Here is a 24,455-nt window from a genome sequence, read left to right as displayed (position 1 = left end):
TTGCCTATTAGTTTTATTGACTATTTCCTTTGCTGTGCAAAAGTTTTTAATCTTAATTAGGTTCCAATAGTTCATTTTTGCTCTTGATTCTCTTGCCTTTGGAGATGTGTTGAGTAAGAAATTGCTGCAGCTGAGGAGGTTGTTTCCTGCTTTCTCCTTTAGGGTTTTGATGGTTTTCTGTCTCACATTCAGGTCCTCCATCCATTTTGAGTTTATTTTTGTGTATGGTGTGAGACAGTGGTCTAGTTCCATTCTTCTGCAGGTTGCTGTCCAGTTCTCCCAGCACCATCGATTAAATAGGATGTCTATTTTCCATTGGATACTCTTTCCCGCTTTGTCAAAGATCAACTGGCCATACATTTGTGGGTCCAATTCTGTTGGACCCACAATTCTATTCCATTGGTCTATGTGTCTGTTTTTGTGCCAATACCATACTGTCTTGATGATTACAGCTTAGTAGTAGAAGCTAAAGTCTAGGATTGTGATGCGTCCTATTTTGTGGTTTTTTTCTTCAATATTACTTTGGCTATTCGGGGTCTTTTGTGGTTCCATACAAATTCTAGGTTTGTTCTAGGGGCGCCTGGGTGGCTTAGTCGGGTAAGCGTCCGACTTTCGCTTAGGTCATGATCTCGCGGTTCGTGGGTTTGAGCCCCGCGTCGGGCTCTGTGTTGACTGCCAGCTCAGAGTCTGGAGCCTGTTTCAGAGTCTGTGTCTCCCTCTCTCTCTGACCCTCCCCTGTTCATGCTGTCTATCTCTCTCTCTCCTAGAAATAAATAAAAATAAAAAAAAATTCTAGGTTTGTTCTAGTTTTGAGAAGAATGCTGGTGGAATTTTGATTGGAATTGCACTGAATGTATAGATTCCTTTTGGTAGTATTGACATTTTAACAATATTTATTATTCTGATCCATGAGCATGGAATGTTTTTCCATTTCTTTGTGTCTTCTTCAATTTCCTTCGTAAGTTTTCTATAGTTTTCATCATACAGACCTTTTACATCTTTGGTTAGGTTTATTCCTAAGTATTTTATGATTTTTGGTACAATTGTGAATGGGATCAGTTTCTTGATTTCTCTTTCTGTTGCTTTATTCTTGGTGTATAAAAATGCATCTGATTTCTGTACCTTGATTTTGTACCCTGCGGCTTTTCTGAATTCATGGAACAGTTCTAGTAGGCTTCCGGTGGAGTCTGTCGGGTTTTCCATGTAGAGTATCATGTCTGTGAAAAGTGAAAGTTTGACTTCATCTTTGCCAATTCTGATGCCTTTTATTTCCTTTTGTTGTCTGATTGCTGATGCTAGGACTTCCAACACTATGTTAAACAACAGTGGTGAGAGTGGACATCCTTGTCGTGTTCCTGATCTCAAGGGGAAAGCTCTCAGTTTTTCCCTGTTAAGGATATTAGCTGTGGGCTTTTCATAAATGGCTTTTATGATGTTTACGTAAGTGAAGTTCCTTCCATCCCGACTTTCTCGAGGATTTTTATTAAGAAAGCATGTTGTATTTTGTCAAATGCTTTTTCTGCATCTATTAACAGGATCATATAGTTTTTATCTTTTCTTTTGTTAATATGATGTATCACATTGATTTGAGAATATTGAACCAGCCCTGTAACCCAGGAATGAATCCCACTTGATCATGGTGGATAATTCTTTTTATGTGCTGTTGCATTTGATTGGCTAGTATCTTGTTGAGGATTTTTGCATCCATATTCTTCAGGGAAATTGGCCTGTAGTTCTCTTTTTGTGCTGGGTCTCTGGTTTGGGAATCAAAGTGATGCTGGCTTCATAGAATGAGTCCGGAAGTTTTCATTCGATTTCTATTTTTTGGAATAGCTTGAGAAGAATGGGTATTACCTCTGATTTAAATGTCCGGTAGAATTCCCCAGGGAAGCCATCTGGCCCAGGGCTCTTATTTGTTGGGAGATTTTTGATAACTGATTCAATTTCTTCACTAGTTATGGGTCTGTTCAGATTTTCCATCTCTTCCCATTTGGATTTTGGAAGGGTGTGTGCATTTAGAAATTTGTCCATTTCTTCTAGGTTGTCCAGTTTGTTGGCATATAAGTTTTCATAGTATTCCCTGATAATTGCTTGTATTTCTGAGGGATTGGTTGTAATAAATCCATTTTCACTCATGATTTTGTCTATTTGGGTCCTCNTTGCCCCCCTCCCTCTCTAACCCTCCCCTGCTCGCACTCTCTCTCTCAAAAATAAATAAAACATTAAAAAAAAAATAAATGTTAAAAAATTAAAAAACAAACAAACCAACTCTTGGTTTCATTTATCTGTTCAATTGGTTTTTTTTTTTTTTGGATTCTATATTGTTTATTTATGCCCTAATCTTTATTATTTCTCTTCTTCTGCTGGGTTTGGGGTGTTCTTGCTGCTCTGCTTCTAGTTCCTTTAGATACACTGATCGATTTTGTATTTGCACTTTTTCTAGTTTCTTGAAATAGGCCTGGATTGTAATGTATTTTCCTCTTAGGACTGCCTTTGCTGCATCCCAAAGAGTTTGGATTGTTGTATTTTCACTTTCATTTGTTTCCATATATTTTTAAATTTCTTCTCTAATTGCCTGGTTGGCCCATTCGTTCTTTAGTAGGGTGTTCTTTAACCTCCATGGTTTTGGAGGTTTAGCAGACTTTTTCCTGTGGTTGATTTCAAGTTTCATAGCATGGTGAACTGAAAGTGTGCATGGTATGCTCTCAATTCTTTTATATTTATCCAGGGCTGTTTTATAATCCAGTATATGATCTATCTTGAAGAATGTACCATGTGCACTCGAGAAGAAAGTGAATTCCATAGCTTTAGGATGTAAAGTTCTAAATGCATCTGTCAAGTCCATCTGGTCCAATGTGTCATTCAGGTCCTTTGTTTCTTTAGTGATTTTCTGTCTAGTTGATCTATCCATTGCTGTAAGTGGAGTATTAAAGTCCTCTGCAATTAGCACATTCTTATTAATAAGATTGCTTATGTTTGTGATTGTTTTATGTATTTGGGTGCTCCTGAATTCGGTCTATAGACATTTACAATTATTAACTCTTCCTGATGGATAGACTGTGTAATTATTATATAAGGCCCTTCTTCATCTCATTACTGTCTTAATTTTAAAGTCCAGTTTGTCTGATATAAGTATGGCTACTCCAGCTTTCTTTTGACTTCCAGTAGCATGATAGATAGTTCTCCATCCCCTCACTTTCAATCTGAAAGTATCCTCAGGTCTAAAATGAGTCTCTTGTAGACAGCAAATAGACAGATCTTGTTTTTGTTTTTGTTTTTTTTATCCATTCTGATACCCTATGTGTTCTGATTGGAGCATTTAGTCCATTTACATTCAGTGCTATTATTGAAAAATGTGGGTTTAGAATCATTGTGTTCTCTGTAGGATTCATGCTTGTAGTGGTGTCTCTAGTACTTTGTGTTCCTTGCAACATTTCCCTCATAGATTCCCCCTTAGGATTTCTTGTACACCTGGTTTCCTGGTGATGAATTCCTTCAATTTTTCTTTGTTTGGGGAAACGTTTCTCTCTCCTTCTATTCTGAATGATAGGCCTGCTGGATAAAGGATTCTTGGCTGCCTATCTTTTCTGTTCATTACATTGAAGATTTCCTGCCATTCCTTTCTGGTCTGCCAAGTTTCAGTAGATAGGTCTATTACTACCCCGATGTGTCTCCCTTTGTATGTTAGGATCCTTTTATCCATAGCTGCTTTCAGAATTCTCTCCTTATCCTTATATTTTTACCAGTTTCACTATTACATGACATGCTGAAGACTGATTCAAGTTACGTCTGAGGGGAGTTCTCTGTGCCTCTTGGATTTCAATGTCTGTTTCCTTCCCCAGATTGGGGAAGTTCTCAGCTATAATTTGTTCAAGTACTCCTTCAGCCCCTTTCTTTCTCTCTTCTTCTTACGGAATTCCTGTGTTACAGATATTGTTCCATTTCACTGCATCACTCAGTTCCTGAATTCTCCTTTTGTGCTCCTGTATCAATTTATCTTTTTCTCAACTTCCTCTTTTTCTTTAATTGTATCTTCTAATTCACCTATTCTCCTCTCTGCCTCTTCAATCCGTGCAGTGGCCGCCTCCATTTTATCATGCACCTCATTTACAACATTTTTAAACTCATCAGAACTATTTTTAAGATCCATAATCTTTGTAGCAATAGTGTCTCTGCTGTCTTCTATGCTTTTTTCAAGCCCAGGATTAGTTTTATGAGTATTGTTCTAAATTCTTGGTCAGTTATGTTGCTTATATCTGTTTTGACCAATTCTTTAGCTGTCACTTCTTCCTGGAATTTCCTTTGAGGAGAGTTCTTCCATTTTGTCATTTTGGCTAGCTTCCTGTTTCTTGTCAATTTTAAAAGCTTTTTATGAGCTCTTCACCTGAGAATACTGCTATTTTAAAGGAGGCTCTTAGACTGTCCAGGGCGTGTCTGTTCAGGAAGTGTTTTGGGTCTTTTTTAATTTTAATTTTTATTTTTGAGACAGAGAGAGACAGAGTGTGAGGAAGGGAGGGGCAGAGAGAGAGGGAGACACAGAATTTGAAACAGGCTCCAGGCTCTGAGCTGTCAGCACAGAACCTGATGCAGGGTTTGAACCCACGAATGGTAAAATCATGACCTGAGCCAAAGTCTGATGCTTAACTGACTGAGCCACTCAGGTGCCCCGGAAGTATTCTTTTAATGGTGACCTTTGGTCTCTCTTGTTGTGTCTGGTTATTTTATTTCCCTACTCATAGTGATATCTGGGGCTCTCCACCATGTGTACTTTGGTTTGTTTCTTGAGGTAGCCCTGGAAAGGAAAACAGACAGACACACAAACAGGGAACAAAAGAATGCAAATGCACAAACAAATCAAACAAGCAAGCAACCAGAAAAAAAAGAAAAAGAAAAAAACCCCCACAAACTGAAAGAACAGACAAAGGACAGTCTAAAGGCATAAAATCAGAAAGCCCAGCTACAAATAAAGAGCAGGGGGGAGGCAGTGCTGATGGAAGAGCATATAGAAAGAGAGAAATGACAGGGATAGGGAGAAAGAGAGGTTGAATACTGACCAGGCAGAGAGACTAAAAGCCTTAATTCAGAGAGAAAAAAAGGAGAATAAGGCAGGAGGGGAGGAGGAGAAAAAACAAATGAAGATAATGTTACCCTGAGAAACTAGATAGTCTGATTATTTCAGAGAGAGAGAAAGGAAGGTAACCAAAGAGGTGTAGAACATGTATCAAAAGAATGGATTAAATGTGCCTGTTTAAGCAAACCTATAACCAGAATAACCAGTCCAGAGGAGGGGAGAGATAAGAATGAGATAAGGGAGTATATATATGAATAGCAAGTACTGATCTAAAGTTAATCACGGCAATACATCACCGCTGGTCTTGGGGGAGGGGCTGTTTCCACAGCATCTATCTGGGCTCTGGTAAAAAAGCAGCTACCCAGCACATATGGGCGTGGTTTGGTGTAGGTGGGTCTTGCCTCCACTGTGGTTCCTGCGGGCCACCCCCTGAGGCCCAGACTTGGTGGTTGTGGGGAGAAAAATGGCGACTCCCCAGTCCCTTCTCAAATCAGGTGTTCCAAAACTCCTTTGGGTCCAATCTCACTGTGCCGCAGGCATAGCCAAGGTGGACCGTGTTCTATGCCCCACACCCAGCTGCATTTCAAGCTCTTACTCCCTGCGCATTAATGATACCTCCTGAAATGTAATCCCACAAGCCAGGACACTTCCTAGCAGGGGTCCAAGCAGGGGATGGAGCAGGGGACCGGTTCCTCCTGATGCCGACTATATCCCTTGCGTACCATCTATCCCAGAGGGAATTTGTGGGACTGGGGCACCCAGCCCAAAGAAACCTCCGCAGTTAGAGATGGGAACTCTCTCCAAAAGCCCTGTGGTTAGATATGGGATCATAGGATCCCTCTCCATCCCAGGCCAAGGGTTTTCTCTTCTCCAGGTACAGTTCTACAATCCCCCAGCCGCTTTTTCTTTTCCCTTTGTCTCTCCACAGAAGGGGTTCCCTCCCCTCCGTGCTTCAGTGCCCCAGCCCGTTTTTATCTTCCCCAGTTCGCAATCTCACACCTATGAAGCTGTCTTCTTAGTGGACTCCATCTCTTCTCCTCCCAGACTCTTGCAGTTCAGAGTCCTTTGGCTTCAGCCCTTCTGTGTTTGAGAGATGCAGGCAAGAAGTACTGAACTTCCTATTTCTCTGCCATCTTGCCCCAACCCCTTAGTCTTCAAATATGATCAACCTTAAGATGTTAAAGATGGTGCAGAGTAGGTCTCAATCTCAGTTGTAAATGTGGTGACTGAATGAAGAATCACCTGCATCCCATGTTCTTCTGGGGTCCTTAGGAGAGTGGGATCAAAGTTTTGAAGGTGAGGACGCAGAGCAGCCCATAGGACTTGTGGCTGGTGTTTTTGGCCATGCCCTTGCCCCAGAAGTCTCTCTAAACCTTTAAAACACAAGTCATAGGCCACAGGGTCCTATGTGCCAGGGATGAGGAAACACTCTTAAATTCCTGCTGAAACCTCCAAACAGGTGAGTTCTTTGGGCTTGCCCCCACTCACTCCCTGATGATGATTCTCAGGCTTGCCTAAGAAAACAATCTATACCTTTCCTCCCTGAATAAATGGGTGTCAATAAATAAAAATACAACAAAAATAAAATGATAATGTTTCACTATTAAATTTCTCTTTTTCACCTTTCACAGAGGGCCAAAAACCTAACAGCTTTCCTCTGGTCCAAAGGTCAATGTCTGGTCTTTCATTCAGCATTTCAATATGCCTTTAACTGGAAAAAATATTTAGTTTTATTTTACAAATAGCTGTTTCAGGGGCATCTGGCTGACTTAGTCGGTAAAGCATGTGACTACTGAGCCCAGGGCTGTGAGTTCAAGCCCCATGTTGGGCATGGAGCCTACTTATAACAAAAATAAAAATAAAAAAATTAAATTAAATAAATAGCTATTTCTAAATGGAGGAACTTTCAACAATGAGTAGAGTCTTTGTTTTAAAAAAGGGTTTATATTTTAGGGTATCTATCTCTGATATATTTGTAGATCTGCTATTTCAATGTAGTCATATTTAGTTTTGAGTACCTCAGTGCCCTACGACTTATACGTTCCATTTGTAGTTCTTCAACTACACAAGAAGTAATCATGGAAAAAGGTAGCCGAGGGCGCCTGAGTGGCTCAATCGGTTAAGCGTCTGTCTTAACTCAGGTCATGATCTCATGGTTCGTGGGTTCCAGCCCTGCATCGGGCTCTGTGCTGGCAGCTTGGAGCCTGCAGCCTGCTTCAGATTCTGTGCCTCTGTCTCCTTCTGCCCCTCCCCTGCTCATGCTCTGTCTCTCAAAAATAAATAAACATTGGGATGCCTGGGTGGCTTAGTCAGTTAAGTGTCCAACTTCAGCTCAGGTCATGATCTCACGGTTCGTGGTTTTAAGCCCCACGTTGGGCTCTGTGCTGACAGCTAGCTCAGAGCCTGGAGCCTGCTTCCAATTCTGTGTCTCCCTCTCCCTCTGTCCTCCCCACTGCTCACATTGTCTCTCTTTGTTTCTGTCTCTCAAAAATAAACATTAAAAATTTTTTAAAGAAAAAAAGAGTTGATTTCTTTCAAATTAAAACCAAAATCTCTTCAACAATACACCACAGCCACATAATCTCATCACAGAGCAGACAATCATATCTGTGGTTCACATGAATCTGTGTGGTTGAAACCATGGAAGTGTATGTGGTTCTTAAAATTCATAACATAGTCCATTTTTAACTTTTTAGCAAGAGCAATTCCTAATGAACAATACAATGAAGAAAATTATTTTCTGAATCTCTGTGAAACATTTCTACATTAGTTTAGTAAGTTTAAAATTAACACTAAAAAAAATTTAAATTAAATTAACACTGACTGCTGGGCTTAAAGTTAACAATGACCATAACAATAGTGCTATCTATAGTATGGTTACTAAAATTTTAACAAATCTATTTTAATCACCTCAAAATTCTCTTGACACCTCAAATAAAATTTGGTGAGTGGAGTATTTATATCTGTGGCTTCATCATCTACAATTGGAACTGCCACAAATGATTTAACTTTCCACAAATTGTGTCCTTCTAAGGCTTAATTCAACATGCTGAGCAACAGTACTGCTGGATAGATTATACTTGTAAATGCTTTTTAAATGAATGTTTATATTTAATCAAAATTCTTTCACAAAGTTACCATCTGTAAAAGATTTTGATGCCCAGATAACTTCTCTATGTAACATATGACTGCATCACAGAGCAGCGATGCTTATTTTAGCTGAAAAGAAACACAAATCCTATTGAAGTGTTAGTCCTTTTTCTAGTTCATTAAATTTTTCACCACAATCTTTTCTATATGTTTGCCATAGTTCTCACTATGATGATTCAGTATGCTTACCATTCAAGAGAGATAATATCTTGCATACTGAATTTACAGAAATATGCCCCACATCTACAGAGTAGTAAGCTCTAACACATTTTACTTGAACATATGGTCCTCTTGGCATAGGTCTTATTTTCCCACTTCAGACAGACACATGGGTATGAGAAATATTTTATTTCCCTCTTTAAGGAAAACAGCAGGGCAAGCACCACAGTAAAAATGGCAACCTTTTAGCCTGTCCTCAGCATCCAAGACAGCTCAGCTCATGGCATCTAATGAGGCAGCTGGCACTCTGCCACTCAGCTACTGTGGCTGATGGTTGCCACATGGATAGGCCATGGCCACATTTTCCAGTGTTGCAATAAAAAGCCAGAAATCTGAATCTTTGTGTAAATCTGATCTTTCTCATACAGGCAACTAATAAAATTCTAGCAAAGTAGCTAGTAAAAACAAACTTTTTTAACACGGTCAGGCCCCGTTTTGCATACCCAATAAAACACATCTGAGAGAAAAGTTCGAGACTAATTACAAAGTTTACATTTAATCCTCACGGCGAACCCTGTGACATACTTTATCATCCCCATCTTACAAACAAGGAAACAGAACCTGTAAAAAGTTGTTACTTTCACAAAGTTATGAGATAGGGTGGGAGGCAGGACTTGAATCCTATTCAAAGGAGTCTAACGCCAAAGCCCAAGGTCCTAACAACCTATTTTGTGTGTACATGTAAGGCAGCTACATTTAAGATACATCTGAGGCAGACCAACAAGTTCTATACTGACCTATCCTTATGTCCACATGAAAGAAAATGGTAGAACCTGAGGGTACATAACCAGATAAAAAGGGAACAAACAAAAGACTGAGCTGTCTGACCCATCCAGAACAGATCACAGTTATATTTGCTTTCATTCTAGAGCCTAAGTGTCCATCAACAGATGAATGGATCAAGAAGATGTGATTTATCTATACCATGGAATACTACATGGCAATGAGAAACAATGAAATCTGGCCATGTGTAGCAACATGGATGGACCTTGAGGGTGTTATGCTGAGCGAAATAAGTCAGGCAGAGAAGGACAAATATCATATGTTTGCACGTATAGGAGGATTAGGAGGAACTTGACGGAGGAACATGGGGGAGAAGAAGGGCGGAAATGGTGGGGGAAAGGGAGAGAGGCAAACCATGAGAGACTCTTGAATGCTGACAAAAACTGAGGACTGATGGATGTGGGGGGGAGGAGGGATGGGCATGGAGGAGGACACTTGTGGGGATGAGCACTGAGTGTTATGTGGAAACTAATTTGACAATAAAGTATTTGTAAAAAAAAAAAAAAATTTGCTTTCATTCTGCATTTTGTACTGCCCTTGATAATCCCCAAGATAGCATTAGCCTTTTGTTACATTAAAATGTGATTCACAGACACCTGAAACTAATATAACACTATATGTTAACTATATTGGAATTAAAATTAAAAACTTAATAAAAATGAAAAAATGTTATTCTTAATGAACTTTCTCCTATATAACTAAAACCTAGTGTTTTTCAGAGGAAGGAAAGACAATTGCTGACTTGAATAATCAGAAGACTTGGTAGCATGTATATATTTATTCATGCAAACGTTTGAAAATGCTTGGGCTATAGTTTAGAATTGATTAGATTCACAGAGAAAAGGAGCTCTGAATAAAACTGTTTAAAATACTATCTACCAACTTGGAATACTTTTAAGCCATTATAACAAATGACTAGGTTTTAAGCTGTACTGCTGATCTGGTTCAAATCTGTTTAACAAACAATTAGTTCTCAGAAAACACTGCAATGTTCTTCCCAACAACCCTAACTTACGTCAGATAGGTGCCTCTGGTGTTGACATTCATCATTAAATCCACTCTCTTCGTAGGCGTTTCCAGTGTGTTGGTCAGGCTAATGGCACTGGCATTATTCACCAAAATATCAATTCCTGTTTTTAAATAATCAACTTCCTATTAATGTAAGTTAAACTTTGCAACCAAATGAATTAACATTTACTCTATACAGCTGAACCCTAAGTTGGTTCACATATACTTCTTTTAGATAATATGACTGACCAATATACCAATGAAGGATTCAACAGCTGTGTTAAAACACCTATGTATTGGGGCACCTGAGTGGCTCAGTCGGTTGGGCATCTGACTTTGGCTCAAGTCATGATCTCAGAGCTCGTGGGTTCCTGCCCCACGAGTCGGGCTCTGTGAGGACAGCTAGCTCAGAGCCTGGAGTCTGCTTCAGATTCTGTGTCTCCCTCTCTCTCTGATCCTCCCCTGCTTATGCTCTCTCTCTGTGTCTCTCAGAAATAAATAGAACATTAAAAACAAAATTAAAAAAAACCCACCTATATATTTTCACCGGCACAATGGAGACAGCTAATTGCCAGAGCTTCACGTGAAACTACAAGGAGGCTTAGTCCTCAATGGTTTATAGCTTTCATTCTATTTGTTCTCTTACCTCCTGGTCTTCCCTCCTTGTCTCCAAGAACCTTAGGTTAATTTCCTTAAAGTTTTCCCATCTCCCTAGCATCTTTCCAAGGCCTGCCCTCCTTCCAAGCTCACTGACCTCCCTCCTAAGACCCTCACTTAAATAAAGAGGTCCTTCCTGGTCTTGAGAACTGGGAAAAGAAGAAAGACCTTGGCAAATCATCAAAGTACATCAAATTTGTTTCAGTAATTCATACATGAAATAAAATTAATTTAGAATAATAATTATTTATGTATATTCTGTCCAGTCCCTCTATATGTAACATTTTGTTTAGTTACAAGTTTTAAATAATGTTAAATAAAAATGGTAAAATACAAAAGTAACTTAAACACTTCTCTGTTTCTACATGATTCATAGTTATTTTTTTAAATGTTTTATTTATTTCTGAGAAAGAGAGAGAGAAAGAGAAAGAGAGAGACAGAGAGACAGTGTGAGCAGGGCAGGGTCAGATACAGAGGGAGACACAGAATCCAAAACAGGCTCCAGGCTCTGAGCTGTCAGCACAGAGTCCAACATGGGGCTAGAACACATGAACTGGGAGATCATGACCTGAGCTAAAGTCGAATACTTAACTGACTGAGCCACCCAGGCACCCCTTAATTTCTTTTTTAATGTTTATTTTTGAGAGTGAGACAGAGAGACAGAGCATGAGCAGGGGAGGGGCAGAGAGAGAGGGAGACACAGAATCCAAATCAGGCTCCAGGCTCTGAGCTCTCAGGGCAGAGCCCAACGCAGGGCTAGAACTCATGGACCATGAGATCATGACCTGAGCTAACAGATGCTTAACTGACTGAGCCACCCAGGCACTCCCCTGTGAAAAGAATTTTTAAATATAGGATATTCTTCTCATTGTACAAAGCTATGATCTACTCAACCACATCACTCAAAGATAATCATGGAGTGGCTACTCTATATAAGGTACTCTTCTAGGGCCTAAGAGGCAAGAAAGATGATACTCACTAAAGAAGAAGCCAGGTGAGAGCAAAGCAAATTGAGTGTACATCTGAGTGAGACACTGGACTGATGGGTATATACACCATCTATGTTAGAATTACCCTCTTCAGAAAGATGAAGCTAGTGGGGGTTGATTCAGTCAATAGATTCCTTAAGCAAATACAGACTTCACTGACTTCATCTCTCTATGTGACAAGTGACAAATATGTTAGCAGAACAAACATCTGGGCCCAAAAGCAAAGAAAAGAGATGAGGAACGAAAACATACTGATGTGGTAAGCTATATTTGACTTGCTAATACTAAAGAAAAAAAAAATGGCTCCAATTAAGATGTAGATTAAAATTTCTAAATTTCAAAGGCCCAAATTAAAATGGATTAGAGAACAACAGTGAAAAATAATACACAAATAGCATATATATGCCAGCTGCAGAAAAAAATAGTAGCAAAGAATGTTTCTGTGGTTTATGAAATAGCATGATTTACTTGAGGCTTGGACAACTCTTTTTTTAATTTAAAAAAATTTTTTTTAATGTTTTATTTATTTCTGAGAGAGAGAGAGAGAGAGCGAGCGTGAGCAGGGGAAGGGCAGAGAGAGAGGGAGACACAGAATCTGAAGCAGGGTCCAGGCTCTGAGCTGTCAGCACAGAGCCCGACGTGGGGCTCAAACCCACGAACTGTGAGATCATGACCTGAGCTGAAGTCGGACACTTAACCAACTGAGCCACCCAGGCGCCCCTGGACAACTCTTAAGGTGAGGGAAAGCAAGATGTTAGGGAGTACCCTGTGGTAGAGAATCCCGAGGGCACAGGTTTGAAAGCATTATCAACTGCTCAGGACTTTGTTAAAGACAACTCTCCAGCACAGAGAAGTGTCAGGAAAAGGTAAAGTCTTCCCAACAGGCAGAATTCACAGGCCTACAGAATTCTAAAAGGCCACAACAGTAGCAACCACAGTATATAACTGAAACCAAACAAATAAAAAATAAAGGCTTGGGATCTTTGTGAAAAAAGAACACAAAGCGGGGGATAAAGGAGCATCTTAGGAATCATCTCTTATAAATGTGGCATTTATGGCATATATTTACCACAATTATGAGAGAGCAGCTGAGTGGTGGAATCGAGCTCCCTTTTTTTTTGAGAGAGAGAAAAGGCACAAGTGAGTGAGAAGCGGGGGGGGGGGAGGAGGTGGGGAGTGGGAATCCCATGAGGAACAGAGAGTAACAGAAAAGTGGGGCTTGTGTTCACCTGATATGTGGCTCGAGCTCACCCGAGATCATGACCTGAGCAGATGTTTAACTGACTGAGCCACCCAGGTGCCCCAACAGGGCTCCTCTGAATTGTGCACTGTTATGCCAGGGAAGCACAAGTTGATGGTTAAAAGGAAAGCAAAAAAATTTAAATACATCCAAGTGGATACTAAGGAGGAAGCAAGGGAAACTTAAGACTTCAAAACAAACATAACTCCATTGTGAATTTGTAAATTTATCAAGAAGATAAGAGTGTTACAGATGCCTCTCTCAATAAAAACTGGCAAAATATATCAGGAAATATTTTTTTTTTCCTCAAAGGTATGGAAAACATATCCTCTCAAGTGAAAATTTCTACCAGCTGAGTTTAAGTTCCAGGACACAAAAACCAGATCAATAGTATGGATCAACTGGCATCTAAAAAAGAAGACCGGGATTTTCTTTTGCTCCTTCCATTTCCTGTGTCTTGGAAAAGGAGATCACATGATTGGCAGAATTGGATAAGTCCGGCATTGAAAATACTGAAGGAATGAGCCCAGAACCAATGGAAGACAATCTATAATGGCTAAATCAGAAATCCAGATCATCCATGTTTTTGAGTGAAAACTCTTTGGCTGGGACAAAACAGAGTAGGAAAATTGGAGATATTTCTGGGCTTTAACTATTTCAAGAGATTTCAATTTGGGCCCTTAAATTCTCTGTGGCAATAAGAAGAAATTAATTTGTGCAGCGCCTGGGTGGCTCAGTCGGTTAAGTGTCCGACTTCAGCTCAGGTCATGATCTCACGATTCGTGGGTTCGAGCCCCGCCTCGGGCTCTGTGCTGACAGCTCAGAGCCTGGAGCTTGTTTCAGATTCTGTGTCTCGCTCTCTCTCTGACCCTCCTCTACTCACACTGTCAATCTCTCTCTCTCTCTCTCAGAAATAAATAAAACATTTAAAAAAATTTTTTTAAAGAAGAAATTAATTTGTGAGAATTCAGTTTCTCTGTAGGAACCGAATATTGCCCAGTGGAAATGCGTCCCATTTTGACAGTCAGGCATATATTAATGTGCTGTGTTGTCATGTACTATATAATGTTTCTGGTGAACCAGGACAGATAGCATAGCTAGAATTCAAGATGGAAGTCAAAGGGGGTGAATTCTGGGCCTGTACAGTATGGCTTTTAAGTACCTTTAACTAACATCCTGTCTTGACCCAATCCAGAGGTTTCTTGGGACCATACTGACAAGAGCTGAACTGCTGACATTTTCCAGGACAATGACAGAAATAAAGACAGAAAGAGCTTAGACAAAGGTGTTGGCAGCCCTCTCTGACATTCTGATGATCTCATTCTCCAGGAAGGATAAACTCACCCTCAGCTGACAGACACAATAGATCAACAGAAAAAACTAACACCGAATGAATACAGGAGGGGCACCTGGGTGGCTCAGTCGATTAAGCACCAACTCTTGATCTCAGCTCTGGTCATGATCTCCTGGTTCATGAAATCAAGCCCCACGAATGCTGGGCCTTGGGCTGTCAGTGTGGAGCCTGCTTGGGATTCTTTCTCCCTCTCTCTTTGCTCCTCTTCCACTCATACATGCGTGTGCTCTAAATACATACATACATAGGGGAGCCTAGGTGGCTCAGTTGATTAAGCGTCTGACTTCGGCTCAGGTCATGATCTCTCTGTTTGTGGGTTCAAGCCCTAAATCAGGCTCTGTGCTAACAGCTCAGAGCCTCTGAGTCTGCTTTGGATTCTGTGTCTCTCTCTCTTTTTCTGACCCTTCCCCACTCACACTCTGTCTCTCTCTCAAAAATAAAATAAACGTTTAAAAAAATAATAATAAAATAAAGAGATACATACATTTAAAAAAATAATATAGGGAAAGGAAAAGCTCCTGTCTACCCCCATCTACTTTCTCCCTTAATTCTTCCCTAAAAATGAATATTTAAGCTAATCAGGCCAAATCCTGATTGGCACTAACTGGCTACTTTTTTTTTTTTTAATGTTTTATTTATTTCTAGGAGAGAGAGAGAGACAGCGTGAGCAGGGGAGGGTCAGAGAGAGAGGGAGTCACAGACTGAAACAGGCTCCAGGCTCTGAGCTGACACTCAGCACAGAGCCCGACGCGGGGCTCGAACCCACAAACCAAGAGATCATGACCCAAGCGAAAGTCGGACGCCTAACCGACTAAGCCACCCAGGCGCCCCACTAACTGGCTACTTTTACTAGCAGGTGAAATTATTTTACATAAAAGGTCCTGCACACAAATGTGGCTTCCTCTCCTTTCTCTTCCACGTTTGTGGCCCTGTTAGTAGGAGGAAAAAACAAACAAACAAACAAAAATTTTGCATTCTCTTTCTTCTTCTCACATAGGCATTGACATTACTTTGCCAGGCAGGGGTAAGACTCTGGATTTAAAGACAGAAGCCCCACTTGAGCCAAAGCTCTGTGTTCCAATCCTTTATAATGGTGCTCTGCACTAAAGGTTATAAGCACAAGCCATGCTAACAATAAAATATTACCTTGTTTCCCATTGGTCAATATCTTTCATGGGTACTACAGTCTCTGCAGTACTATGGGGGGGTTGGAGAAGAGTGATAATGGTTTGGGCAGGATTTGGACATGGCCAGGTGCCTTGCTATAATACCATCAAAGCTTAGTTCAACCCCCAACACCTGCCTTCTAGGAGCTTATGAACTAATTGAGAAGGAAAAACCCCACTAAGATCTAAAGCAGTACAAGTAACAAAGGAATGATTTAGGAATTTAGAGAAAGAAAAATACACTTCTAATCAGTCAGCGATAAGATTTAACCACAGAAAAGTGGATTTCAAAAGATAGAGAAGGGAGCATTTCAGGCAGGATTGGAGATGGAGAGATGGGTGCTTAGAGAAGCCTCAGGAAGGGGAAGAGAATAAGAGACAAAACCTTAAGGCAAGGATATGGAAGTAAACAGTCTGGGTAGGAGTGAAGCATTTACATAGGGGTATTTAAAAAAAACGGAACCAAAAAAAGTCAATTGAGATCAGAATGTGAAATATCTTGAATGTCGGTAAATTATCTACACTTTATCCAATAAATATCAAAAAGTCATCAAATGATGGGCTACATTAGTTGAGCAGCAAGAGGATGGGATCTGGGAAACACATTGGTTAGATGTATGTCACTGTCAAGGGCCTAATTTTATATTGAATGGCAGATTTGTTATATCATTCAAAAGGATTTCTAACAATAAAAAAGTCATCAGATGCTTTTAAGCTATATTGCTACATAAGCAAATACGCCTACCTGGTAATACTTCAATGACTTCGAAAATTAAAAAAAATTTTTTTTTAATGTTTTTTTTTTATTTTTTTTATTTCTAGGAGAGAGAGAGACAGCGTGAGCAGGGGAGGGTCAGAGAGAGAGGGAGTCACAGACTGAAACAGGCTCCAGGCTCTGAACTGGCAGTCAGCACAGAGCCCGACGCGGGGCTCGAACCCACGAACCGTGAGATCATGACCTAAGCGAAAGTCGGACGCTTAACCGACTAAGCCACCCAGGCGCCCCTAAAAATTTTTTTAAATTTCAATTATAGTTACAATATTCAATAATTATTTCAGAATTAAGGCACTACCTCCAAATCGCTCCACTGCTTTCTCCACGGCATTACTGATTTGGTGTTCATCTCTCACATCAACAGCACATGGCAAGGCCTTTCCTCCCACTGCTTCAACTACAAAGGATAAACAAAAAAAAGCATTGAGGCATTCAAATACTAAACTTTTCATTCCGATATGAATCAAAAGAAATAAGTACCCTATTTTCAGAAAATCAATGTAAATAACTATGTCTTATAACTACTAGTGACTCCACCCTATAGTCGGACAGACTAACCAATATCCAGCCTCAGAAAGGCCACTCTATTAAAAAAAAAAAAGGGTGTGGGGCACCTGGGTGGCTCAGTTGGTTAAGCATCTACCTCTTCNCTGTCCCAGAGGCAGCCCCTGAGCCCCACTTTCAAGCCCTCTCTCTCTCTCTCTCTCTTAAAAAAAGACAAGCAAGTAAAAAAAATTCTATTAGGGAGAAAAAAGGGAAGGTAAATTTAAAAAACCTTTATTATGAAAAATTTCACAAAAATATAAAGAATACTATAATAAACAACCATGAATCTATCACTTAGCCTCAGTTTGCCAGGTGTTTGACTTGTTTAATTTTTCCACTCCCAATCCTGTTTTGTTTTTGGCTGGTGCATATTTTAAAACAAATCTCAGGCATCGTTTCACTCATCTGTGTTCCCCTAACATAACCACAATGCTATTAACTAGCAATATTAACCAAAGTTGAATTTTAAGCCCTCCCTCCTGGTACTGTGCCTAGCACAATGCCTTGAATATAAGCACTTAACAATTGTGAACTGAAAGTATTAAGATAATGATTTTCAAATGGCACAGAGACTAAATAACATGGACAGCTTTCTCGAAATGTTCACATCATCCACCTCTCCATTTCCACTCCCCCATTTCCAGTGCAAATCCAAGAACCACTGCCCTCAGGAGACATGATTTTTAATGGGAATCTCTCACATCACTCAAAAGTGCCAGAGAAAAAACCAGTTCCCAAATCACTGCCCTCAGCTGACAAAATACTTCTTTAACCAGATAAAATTACTTTTAGGGTATCTTTCAAATAGCTATAATTAAACTCTCCAGTAAATTCTCTATGTATTGAAACCACGGTTAGGACATTTCATGAAATGGTATGGTCACATTCACTCACTTTCTTCAGCAGCAGTATAGATTGTGCCTGGAAGTTTGGGGTGTGCTTGGGTGGTCTTCGCAGCAATGACAATGTTTGCTCCATCCTTTGCTGCTTTCAATGCAATAGCTTTGCCAATGCCACGGCTTGCACCTGTGATAAAAACTGTACATCCTGCTAGCTTCCTACAACAGAACAAAGATGACCTCATAAGAACCTCAATGGTTTAATTACTCACTAGTAACAGGAACTTCTGCATATTTCACAATATGTATGTTTCTCCTTCTGATAGCTCCCTGATAGCTAATAATTCTGTGATATTGCCATTGCACAATGGCTTACAAATTATTACAGCTGCTGCTGGCCAGTCTTGATAGGATCTGGCAAACAAAATCTGCTCAAATATACGTAAATCTTAACAAGAAATAAGGAATTAACAAATTATATTGACATGTATTTTTTTTCCCCGGAGAAAAAGTGTTAACAAAGCTTATTTTTGTGCGGTGGTATTACGAATAAATTTGATCAAAGTCTTTATATTCTTCAGGAGTTTTTCAAATTCTCTACAATGAATACACACTCACTTAAAATAAATTATCTGGGGCTGTCTGCGTTAAGCATCCAACTCTTAATTTTGGCTCAGGTCATGATCTCATTTGTGACTTAAATTCTCTGTGCCCATTCATCTTTACATCCATCTGCCTTAACTTTTTTTTAAGTTTATTTATTTATTCTGAGAGAGAGCGTGGGTGCATGGGACCACGAGTGGGGGAGGGGCAGAGAGAGAGAGGGAGTGAGAGAATCCCAATCTGTGCCATCAGTGCAGACCTTGCTCTCGTAAACTGTGAAATCATGACCTGAGCTGATATCAAGAGTCAGACACTTAAGGGGCGCCTGGGTGGCTTAGTGGGTTAAGCGTCCGACTCTTGCTTAGGTCATGATCTCGCGGTTCGTGGCTTCGTGGCTTCGAGCCCCGCGTCGGGCTCTGTGCTGACTGCCAGCTCAGAGCCTGGAGCCTATTTCAGAGTCTGTGTCTCCCTCTCTCTCTGACCCTCCCCTGCTCACGCTGTCTCTCTCTCTCTCTCTCTCTCCTAGAAGTAAAAAAAATAAAAAGTCAGACGCTTAAGTAATTGTTGAGCCACCCAGGCATTCCCATCTGCCTTAACTTTAAACTTTCTATTTACTTAGTTGTTAGGTGGGAAGGAAACATCTAAAATAAAGTCAGGGGGCCGTCTGGGTGGCTTAGTCGGTTAAGCGTCCGACTTTCGCTTAGGTCACGATCTCATGGTTCGTGGGTTCGAGCCCCGCGTCGGGCTCTGTGCTGACTGCCAGCTCGGAGCCTGGAGCCTGTTTCAGTCTGTGACTCCCTCTCTCTCTGACCCTCCCCTGCTCACGCTGTCTCTCTCTCTCTCTCCTAGATATAAATAAAAAAAAAACATTTAAAAAATTACTATGTTAATTATTTCTTTCTTTTTCTCTGTGTATTTGGGATAAATCTGATATATAGTTAAGTTCCTTTGTTAACGTTTGCATTTCATTTTAGTTTATTTTCCCTTATCTTTAGTGAAGGATGTTGCAAAACCCAGACATGGTTTATAAGTTACAACCTTACAAATAGGTACACTCAAATCTCCTACCTGTAGGTAACCAGCTTCCATTACTTCTGGGCTTATCCTTGTAGTTCTTTTTTCAAAAATATGCAACTACTCACATGTATGTATAAAAACATATCGTGTGTGTGTGTAATTTTCCTTTTTTTATACAAAAGGTAGTATATATATAGACTTTTTTTTTTTAAATTTTGAGAGAGAGTGTGCATGCTAGTGGGGGAGGTACAGAGAGAGAGGGGGCTAGGGAGAGAATACAAAGCAGGCTCTGCACTCTCAGCAAGGAGCCCAAAGAAGCAGGGCTCAAACTCACAAACCTGAGATCATGATCTGAGTCGAAATCAAGAGTCAGATGCTAAATGAACTGGGCCACCAAGGTGTCCCTACACAGACTATGAAAGTGGTTTTTTTCGGGGCGCCTGGGTGGCTCAGTAGGTTAAGTGTCCAACTTCAGCTCAGGTCATGATCTCACGGTTTGTGGGTTCAAGCCCCACATTGGGCTCTGTGCTGACAGCTAGCTCAGAGCCTGGAGCCTGTCTTGGGATTCTATGTCTCCCTCTCTCTCTCTAACCCTCCCCTGCTCATGCTTTCTCTCTCGCTCTCAAAAATAAACATTTAAAAAAATAAAACATAAAGTGATTTTTTTAAATGTAAGTGTTAAGATGAAAATGTCNCTTTGACAATAAACTATTTGTAAAAAAAAAAAAAGAAAGAAAATGTCTTAACTAGTGCTTTAAAAGCTCCATCCCTTCGTGTGTCTGTTGGCCATCTGGATGTCCTCTTTGAAGAAGTGTCTGTTCATGTCTTCTGCCCATTTCTTCACTGGATTGTTTGTTTTTTGGGTATGGAGTTTGGTGAGTTCCTTATAGATTTTGGATACCAGCCCTTTATCTGATATGTCATTTGCAACTACCTTTTCCGATTCCTCAAAAAATTAACAATAGAACTCCCCTATGACCCAGCAATAGCACTGCTAGGAATTTACCAAAGGGATACAGGAATGCTGACGCATAGGGGCACATGTACCCCAATGTTCATAGCAGCACTCTCCACAATAGCTAAAACATGGAAAGAGCCTAAGTGTCCATCAACAGATGAATGGATCAAGAAGATGTGGTTTATCTATACCATGGAATACTACATGGCAATGAGAAACAATGAAATCTGGCCATGTGTAGCAACACGGATGGACCTTGAGGGTGTTATGCTGAGCGAAATAAGTCAGGCAGAGAAGGACAAATATCATATGTTCGCACGTATAGGAGGATTAGGAGGAACTTAACGGAGGACCATGGGGAATACGAAGGGGGGGAATGGTGGGGGAGAGAGAGGGAGGCAAACCATGAGAGACTCTTGAATGCTGAGAACTGAGGGCAGATGGGGTGTGGGGGGAGAAGGGGGTGATGGGCATGGAGGAGGGCACTTGTGGGGATAAGCACTGGGTGTTATATGGAAACCAACTTGACAATAAACTATTAAAAAAAATAAAAAATAAAAAAATAAAAGCTCCATCCCTTTGCCTTTGGTCTAGCTGGACTGATTCCCAGTAGGACAAAGGACATTCTTCTCAAACTGAATCTAAATTTGGGGATGGCTAAAACTTGCTAACGTTGAATTAATCTACACCACAATTTACTAAACTTCTCTGCTACCTCAAAATCAGGGTCAGTGTGATGAAATTTTTGTTAACAATTTTTAAAAAGCAAAACAATAACTTTAAAAAAAAACTATACAAGCTACTCTAAACTTCATTTAGAAAAATAAACATCCAAGAATAACCAGGAAAATTCTGAAAAACAAAAATCCAAATGAGGCAGAAACTAGCCTTTCCAAATATTTAAACATTTTATAAAACTACAGTAATTAAAATAGTTTGGTACTGGTGCATGAAAAGAAACACGAAGGTAATAAAATAGAAAATCCAGAAACAGACCCCTATACATACAAGAATTCAATATATGATAGAGGTAGAATTTCTAACAGAAAAAAAGATTAACTAGTCAGTCAATGGTACTAATACAACTATGCAGCCAGCCACCTGAACCAAAATGAAGTACGCTTTCTAACTCATTTCCTATGTCAAAATAGTTAGCAAAATAGTATTTCACCTCAGGTGGATGAAAAAATCTGAGTAAAAACAAAAGTAATAAAAATACTAGAAGAATACTTACCAATTCAGAAGAAAATTCTAGTTTAAGATGGCCTTATAGGTTTGTCACAAAACCACAAAGCCTTAAAAGATTAACCCTGACTCAATAAAAACATGTTTCTTCACGATAAATAAATAGTATAATCAAAACCAAGACACAGTGAAAAAAATCCAAAAATATTTGTACGCCATATGATAAACAATATTTTTTCAAGTAGCACTCTCAGAGATCAATCAAAAACCTAATTGTGGGAGAGCCTGGCTGGCTTAGTCAGAAGAGCCTACAATTCTCTATCTTGAGGTGGTAGGTTCGAGCTCCATGTTGGGTGCAGAGATTACTAAAAAAATAAAAACTAAAACAAAAAACAAACCCCAAAATACCTAACTGTGGAAGCCAGGCAAAGAAAACAAAAGATACACACGTGGCTTTAAACCAGAATTTCTCAAAAAACAAACAGAGAAAACCCAGAATTTCTCCCATCTGCACTGCTGACATTTCGGACAAGGTAAGTCTTTGTTGTAAAGAGCTATCTTGTGCATCGCAGGATTATTTACCAGCAATCCAGGACTCTAAAGATACCAACAGCATGTGTCCCCACACATACACGATTATGACAAAATGTTTCCAGCTATTGCCAAATGTCCTATGCAGGATATAAGCCCTAAGGCAAACATGCAGTGGCAAAAATCTAGACATGATCTGGTATCCAATGAAAGGAGACTGGTTAAACAAATTATGGTACATCAACAGAACACCATGTAACTACTAAAAGAAAAAAATCTACACATACACCTAAAATGTGTGTCCCAAGACATATGTAAAAACGGCAAGGCCCAGAAGAGTTTGCTACTATTTTTAAAAGTGGTGTGTGTGTGTGTACAAATGTTTATAAATGCATAGCAACTCTGGAAACAAACCAGTCACTGGGGGACTCAACGTTAAGGATGAGAAAACACACTTTTTACCTTAACCCTTAGAGCTGCTTAAGTCTTTTGGCCATGTGCCTGTATGTTTCAAGAAAATTACAAAATAGACGTGTCACTCAGCTCAAGACATTACACTTTACAGAAACAGACAACAGAATGGTGTTGGCTAGGGGCTGGAGGGAAAGGAGGAAAAGGGAGAGTTCTTTAATGGGTATAGAGTTCTTTTGCAAGTTGAAAAATTTCTGGAGATTGGCTGCAGATAATGTGAATCTACTTAACCCTACTGCACACTTAAAACTGTGGCTGCGTGGCTCAGCCCATCAAGCCTCCGACTTCAGCCCAGGTCGTGTGACTCACAATTTGAGTCCCAACCCTACCTTGGGCTTTGTGCTGACAGCTCAGGGCCTGAAGCCTGCTTCAGATTCTGTGTTTTTGTTTCTCTCTCTCCCTCTCAAAAACAAACATTAAAAAAAATGGTTAAGATGGTGGATGTTATGTGTATTTTACAATTTTTTAAAAACTTAAGTGAAATGCCCCCGCCAAAAAGATATACTTTAAGATTAGCTTAATTTGTTACTAATTTGAAAATAACTTTGTGAACACCCATTATTTCATTATTCCAGAGTTGAGCGTTCGTTAAGTGGAGAATCCTTAGCGGTTTAGCTAAGGTTCCGGTGACCTTTCACCTAGAAGCTGCAAGACTTCAAGCCACACAGAAACCCAGGGTAGGGCCCGCCCCGCGAGTGCCGGGGTAACCCACTCTGGATCCTTTTCGTATGGGAGAGATTTGCACGCGGCTGCCACCCCGAAGTACACAACTCTGGGTTAGTTTCACGCTTCACCTCAGATTCCAAGAACACTGCGTCCAGCGCAGACCAGCACTCCAAGGCGCGCCCTGCCACCTCAGGGGCTGCGACCCCGGGGCCATCCACTCCCGCCCCGCCCAGCCCCTTACCCCTTACCCGGTGTTGGGTAACATGACTTTCCTAGGGCAGAAGTGATGGCAGCAGCGGCAGCGGCGGCGGCGGCAGCGAGTGGACTGTGAGAGGCGGGCTTTCCCTCCGCATTTACGCCGGCCCCCCGAGGCCCCACCCCACAGCCTGTGGGGAATGGGCCCTCGGAGTACTGACAGATCTCTGAGTGCGCCTGCGCACGCAGTGGGCCGCCTGGCCCTCGGCGCTAGCTTCCTCCTTCCCCGGCCTGGCGCCTGGAAACCAGCCCTCTGCGCAGGCGTTGGGAAAGGCAACCCCACCCCGCCCCGCTTGCGGGGCTCTGCGGTGACAATCGGTCACCCGCCCGCGTCCAGCGTAGGAGAGGGGGCGTCAGCCGCTACGCACGCTTTTTCCGGCTCTGTGAGAGCCTCCTAGGCGCCGCGCTTCGTTCCTCGCCGGGCGGGGTGGCCGTTTTGAGTCGTGCACTAGGGATCTCGAGGGCTAGGATGAGGCTTCTGCTCTGCAGACCCTGACCTGCGTGTACTTGGCTCGCCCTCTTCCATCCCTCTATGACCCGAACCTGGGATCCTGTCCAGCTGCACGCGCTCCATCGAATTTTCCCTAGTAGGAACCAGTCTTCCGGCAGGTACTTTTCTGCCAGAAGCCGGCCAGCGTCGCATTTCGACTTTTCCATGGAATCTGGACTAAAACCGGCCGACCTCACCCGGCTGTACACAGCCCTATGATGAGCAGCAGCTTCTGGATCGGAACTCTGCAGTAGCCTTCGCGGAAGAATGCTTAACTAAGTTCTGCTCTCCAAAAAGAAACTCCAAAACTCAGTGCTGGAAGAAGGTGAATCTGGGATCTCGTATTGCTTTTTTTTTTTCCCTTAAGTTTTTATTGAAACTCCAGTTACAATACAGTGTGTGTAATATTAGTTTCAAGTGTACAGTATAGTGATTCACCACTTCCATACAATACCCAGTGCTCATCACAGCAAGTGCACTGT

The 24,455-nt window shown here is 40.9% G+C and overlaps 1 protein-coding gene across 1 annotated transcript in view; it reads right to left on the bottom strand.

Moving 5' to 3' along the window:
• The window catches only part of HSDL2 (hydroxysteroid dehydrogenase like 2), a 59,387-nt gene extending 35,633 nt beyond the window's left edge, over window positions 1-23,754 (bottom strand). Inside the window, exons 1-4 of the mRNA XM_077769874.1 lie at window positions 23,477-23,754; window positions 17,853-18,016; window positions 16,711-16,809; window positions 10,239-10,353 (exon numbers count right to left, since the gene is read on the bottom strand). Of these exons, the coding sequence (XP_077626000.1) occupies window positions 10,239-10,353; window positions 16,711-16,809; window positions 17,853-18,016; window positions 23,477-23,493 (395 nt within the window). The 5' untranslated portion in view covers window positions 23,494-23,754. The remainder of the gene's footprint in view (window positions 1-10,238; window positions 10,354-16,710; window positions 16,810-17,852; window positions 18,017-23,476) is intronic.
• Window positions 23,755-24,455: the final 701 nt, after the last annotated feature.

Source organism: Crocuta crocuta, unplaced genomic scaffold, assembly GCF_008692635.1.
Source record: "Crocuta crocuta isolate KB4526 unplaced genomic scaffold, BGI_CrCroc_1.0 scaffold95, whole genome shotgun sequence".
Lineage (NCBI taxonomy): Eukaryota > Metazoa > Chordata > Mammalia > Carnivora > Hyaenidae > Crocuta > Crocuta crocuta.
Note: the sequence above shows the minus strand (reverse complement) of the source record. Positions and strands in the feature narration are given on the sequence as shown.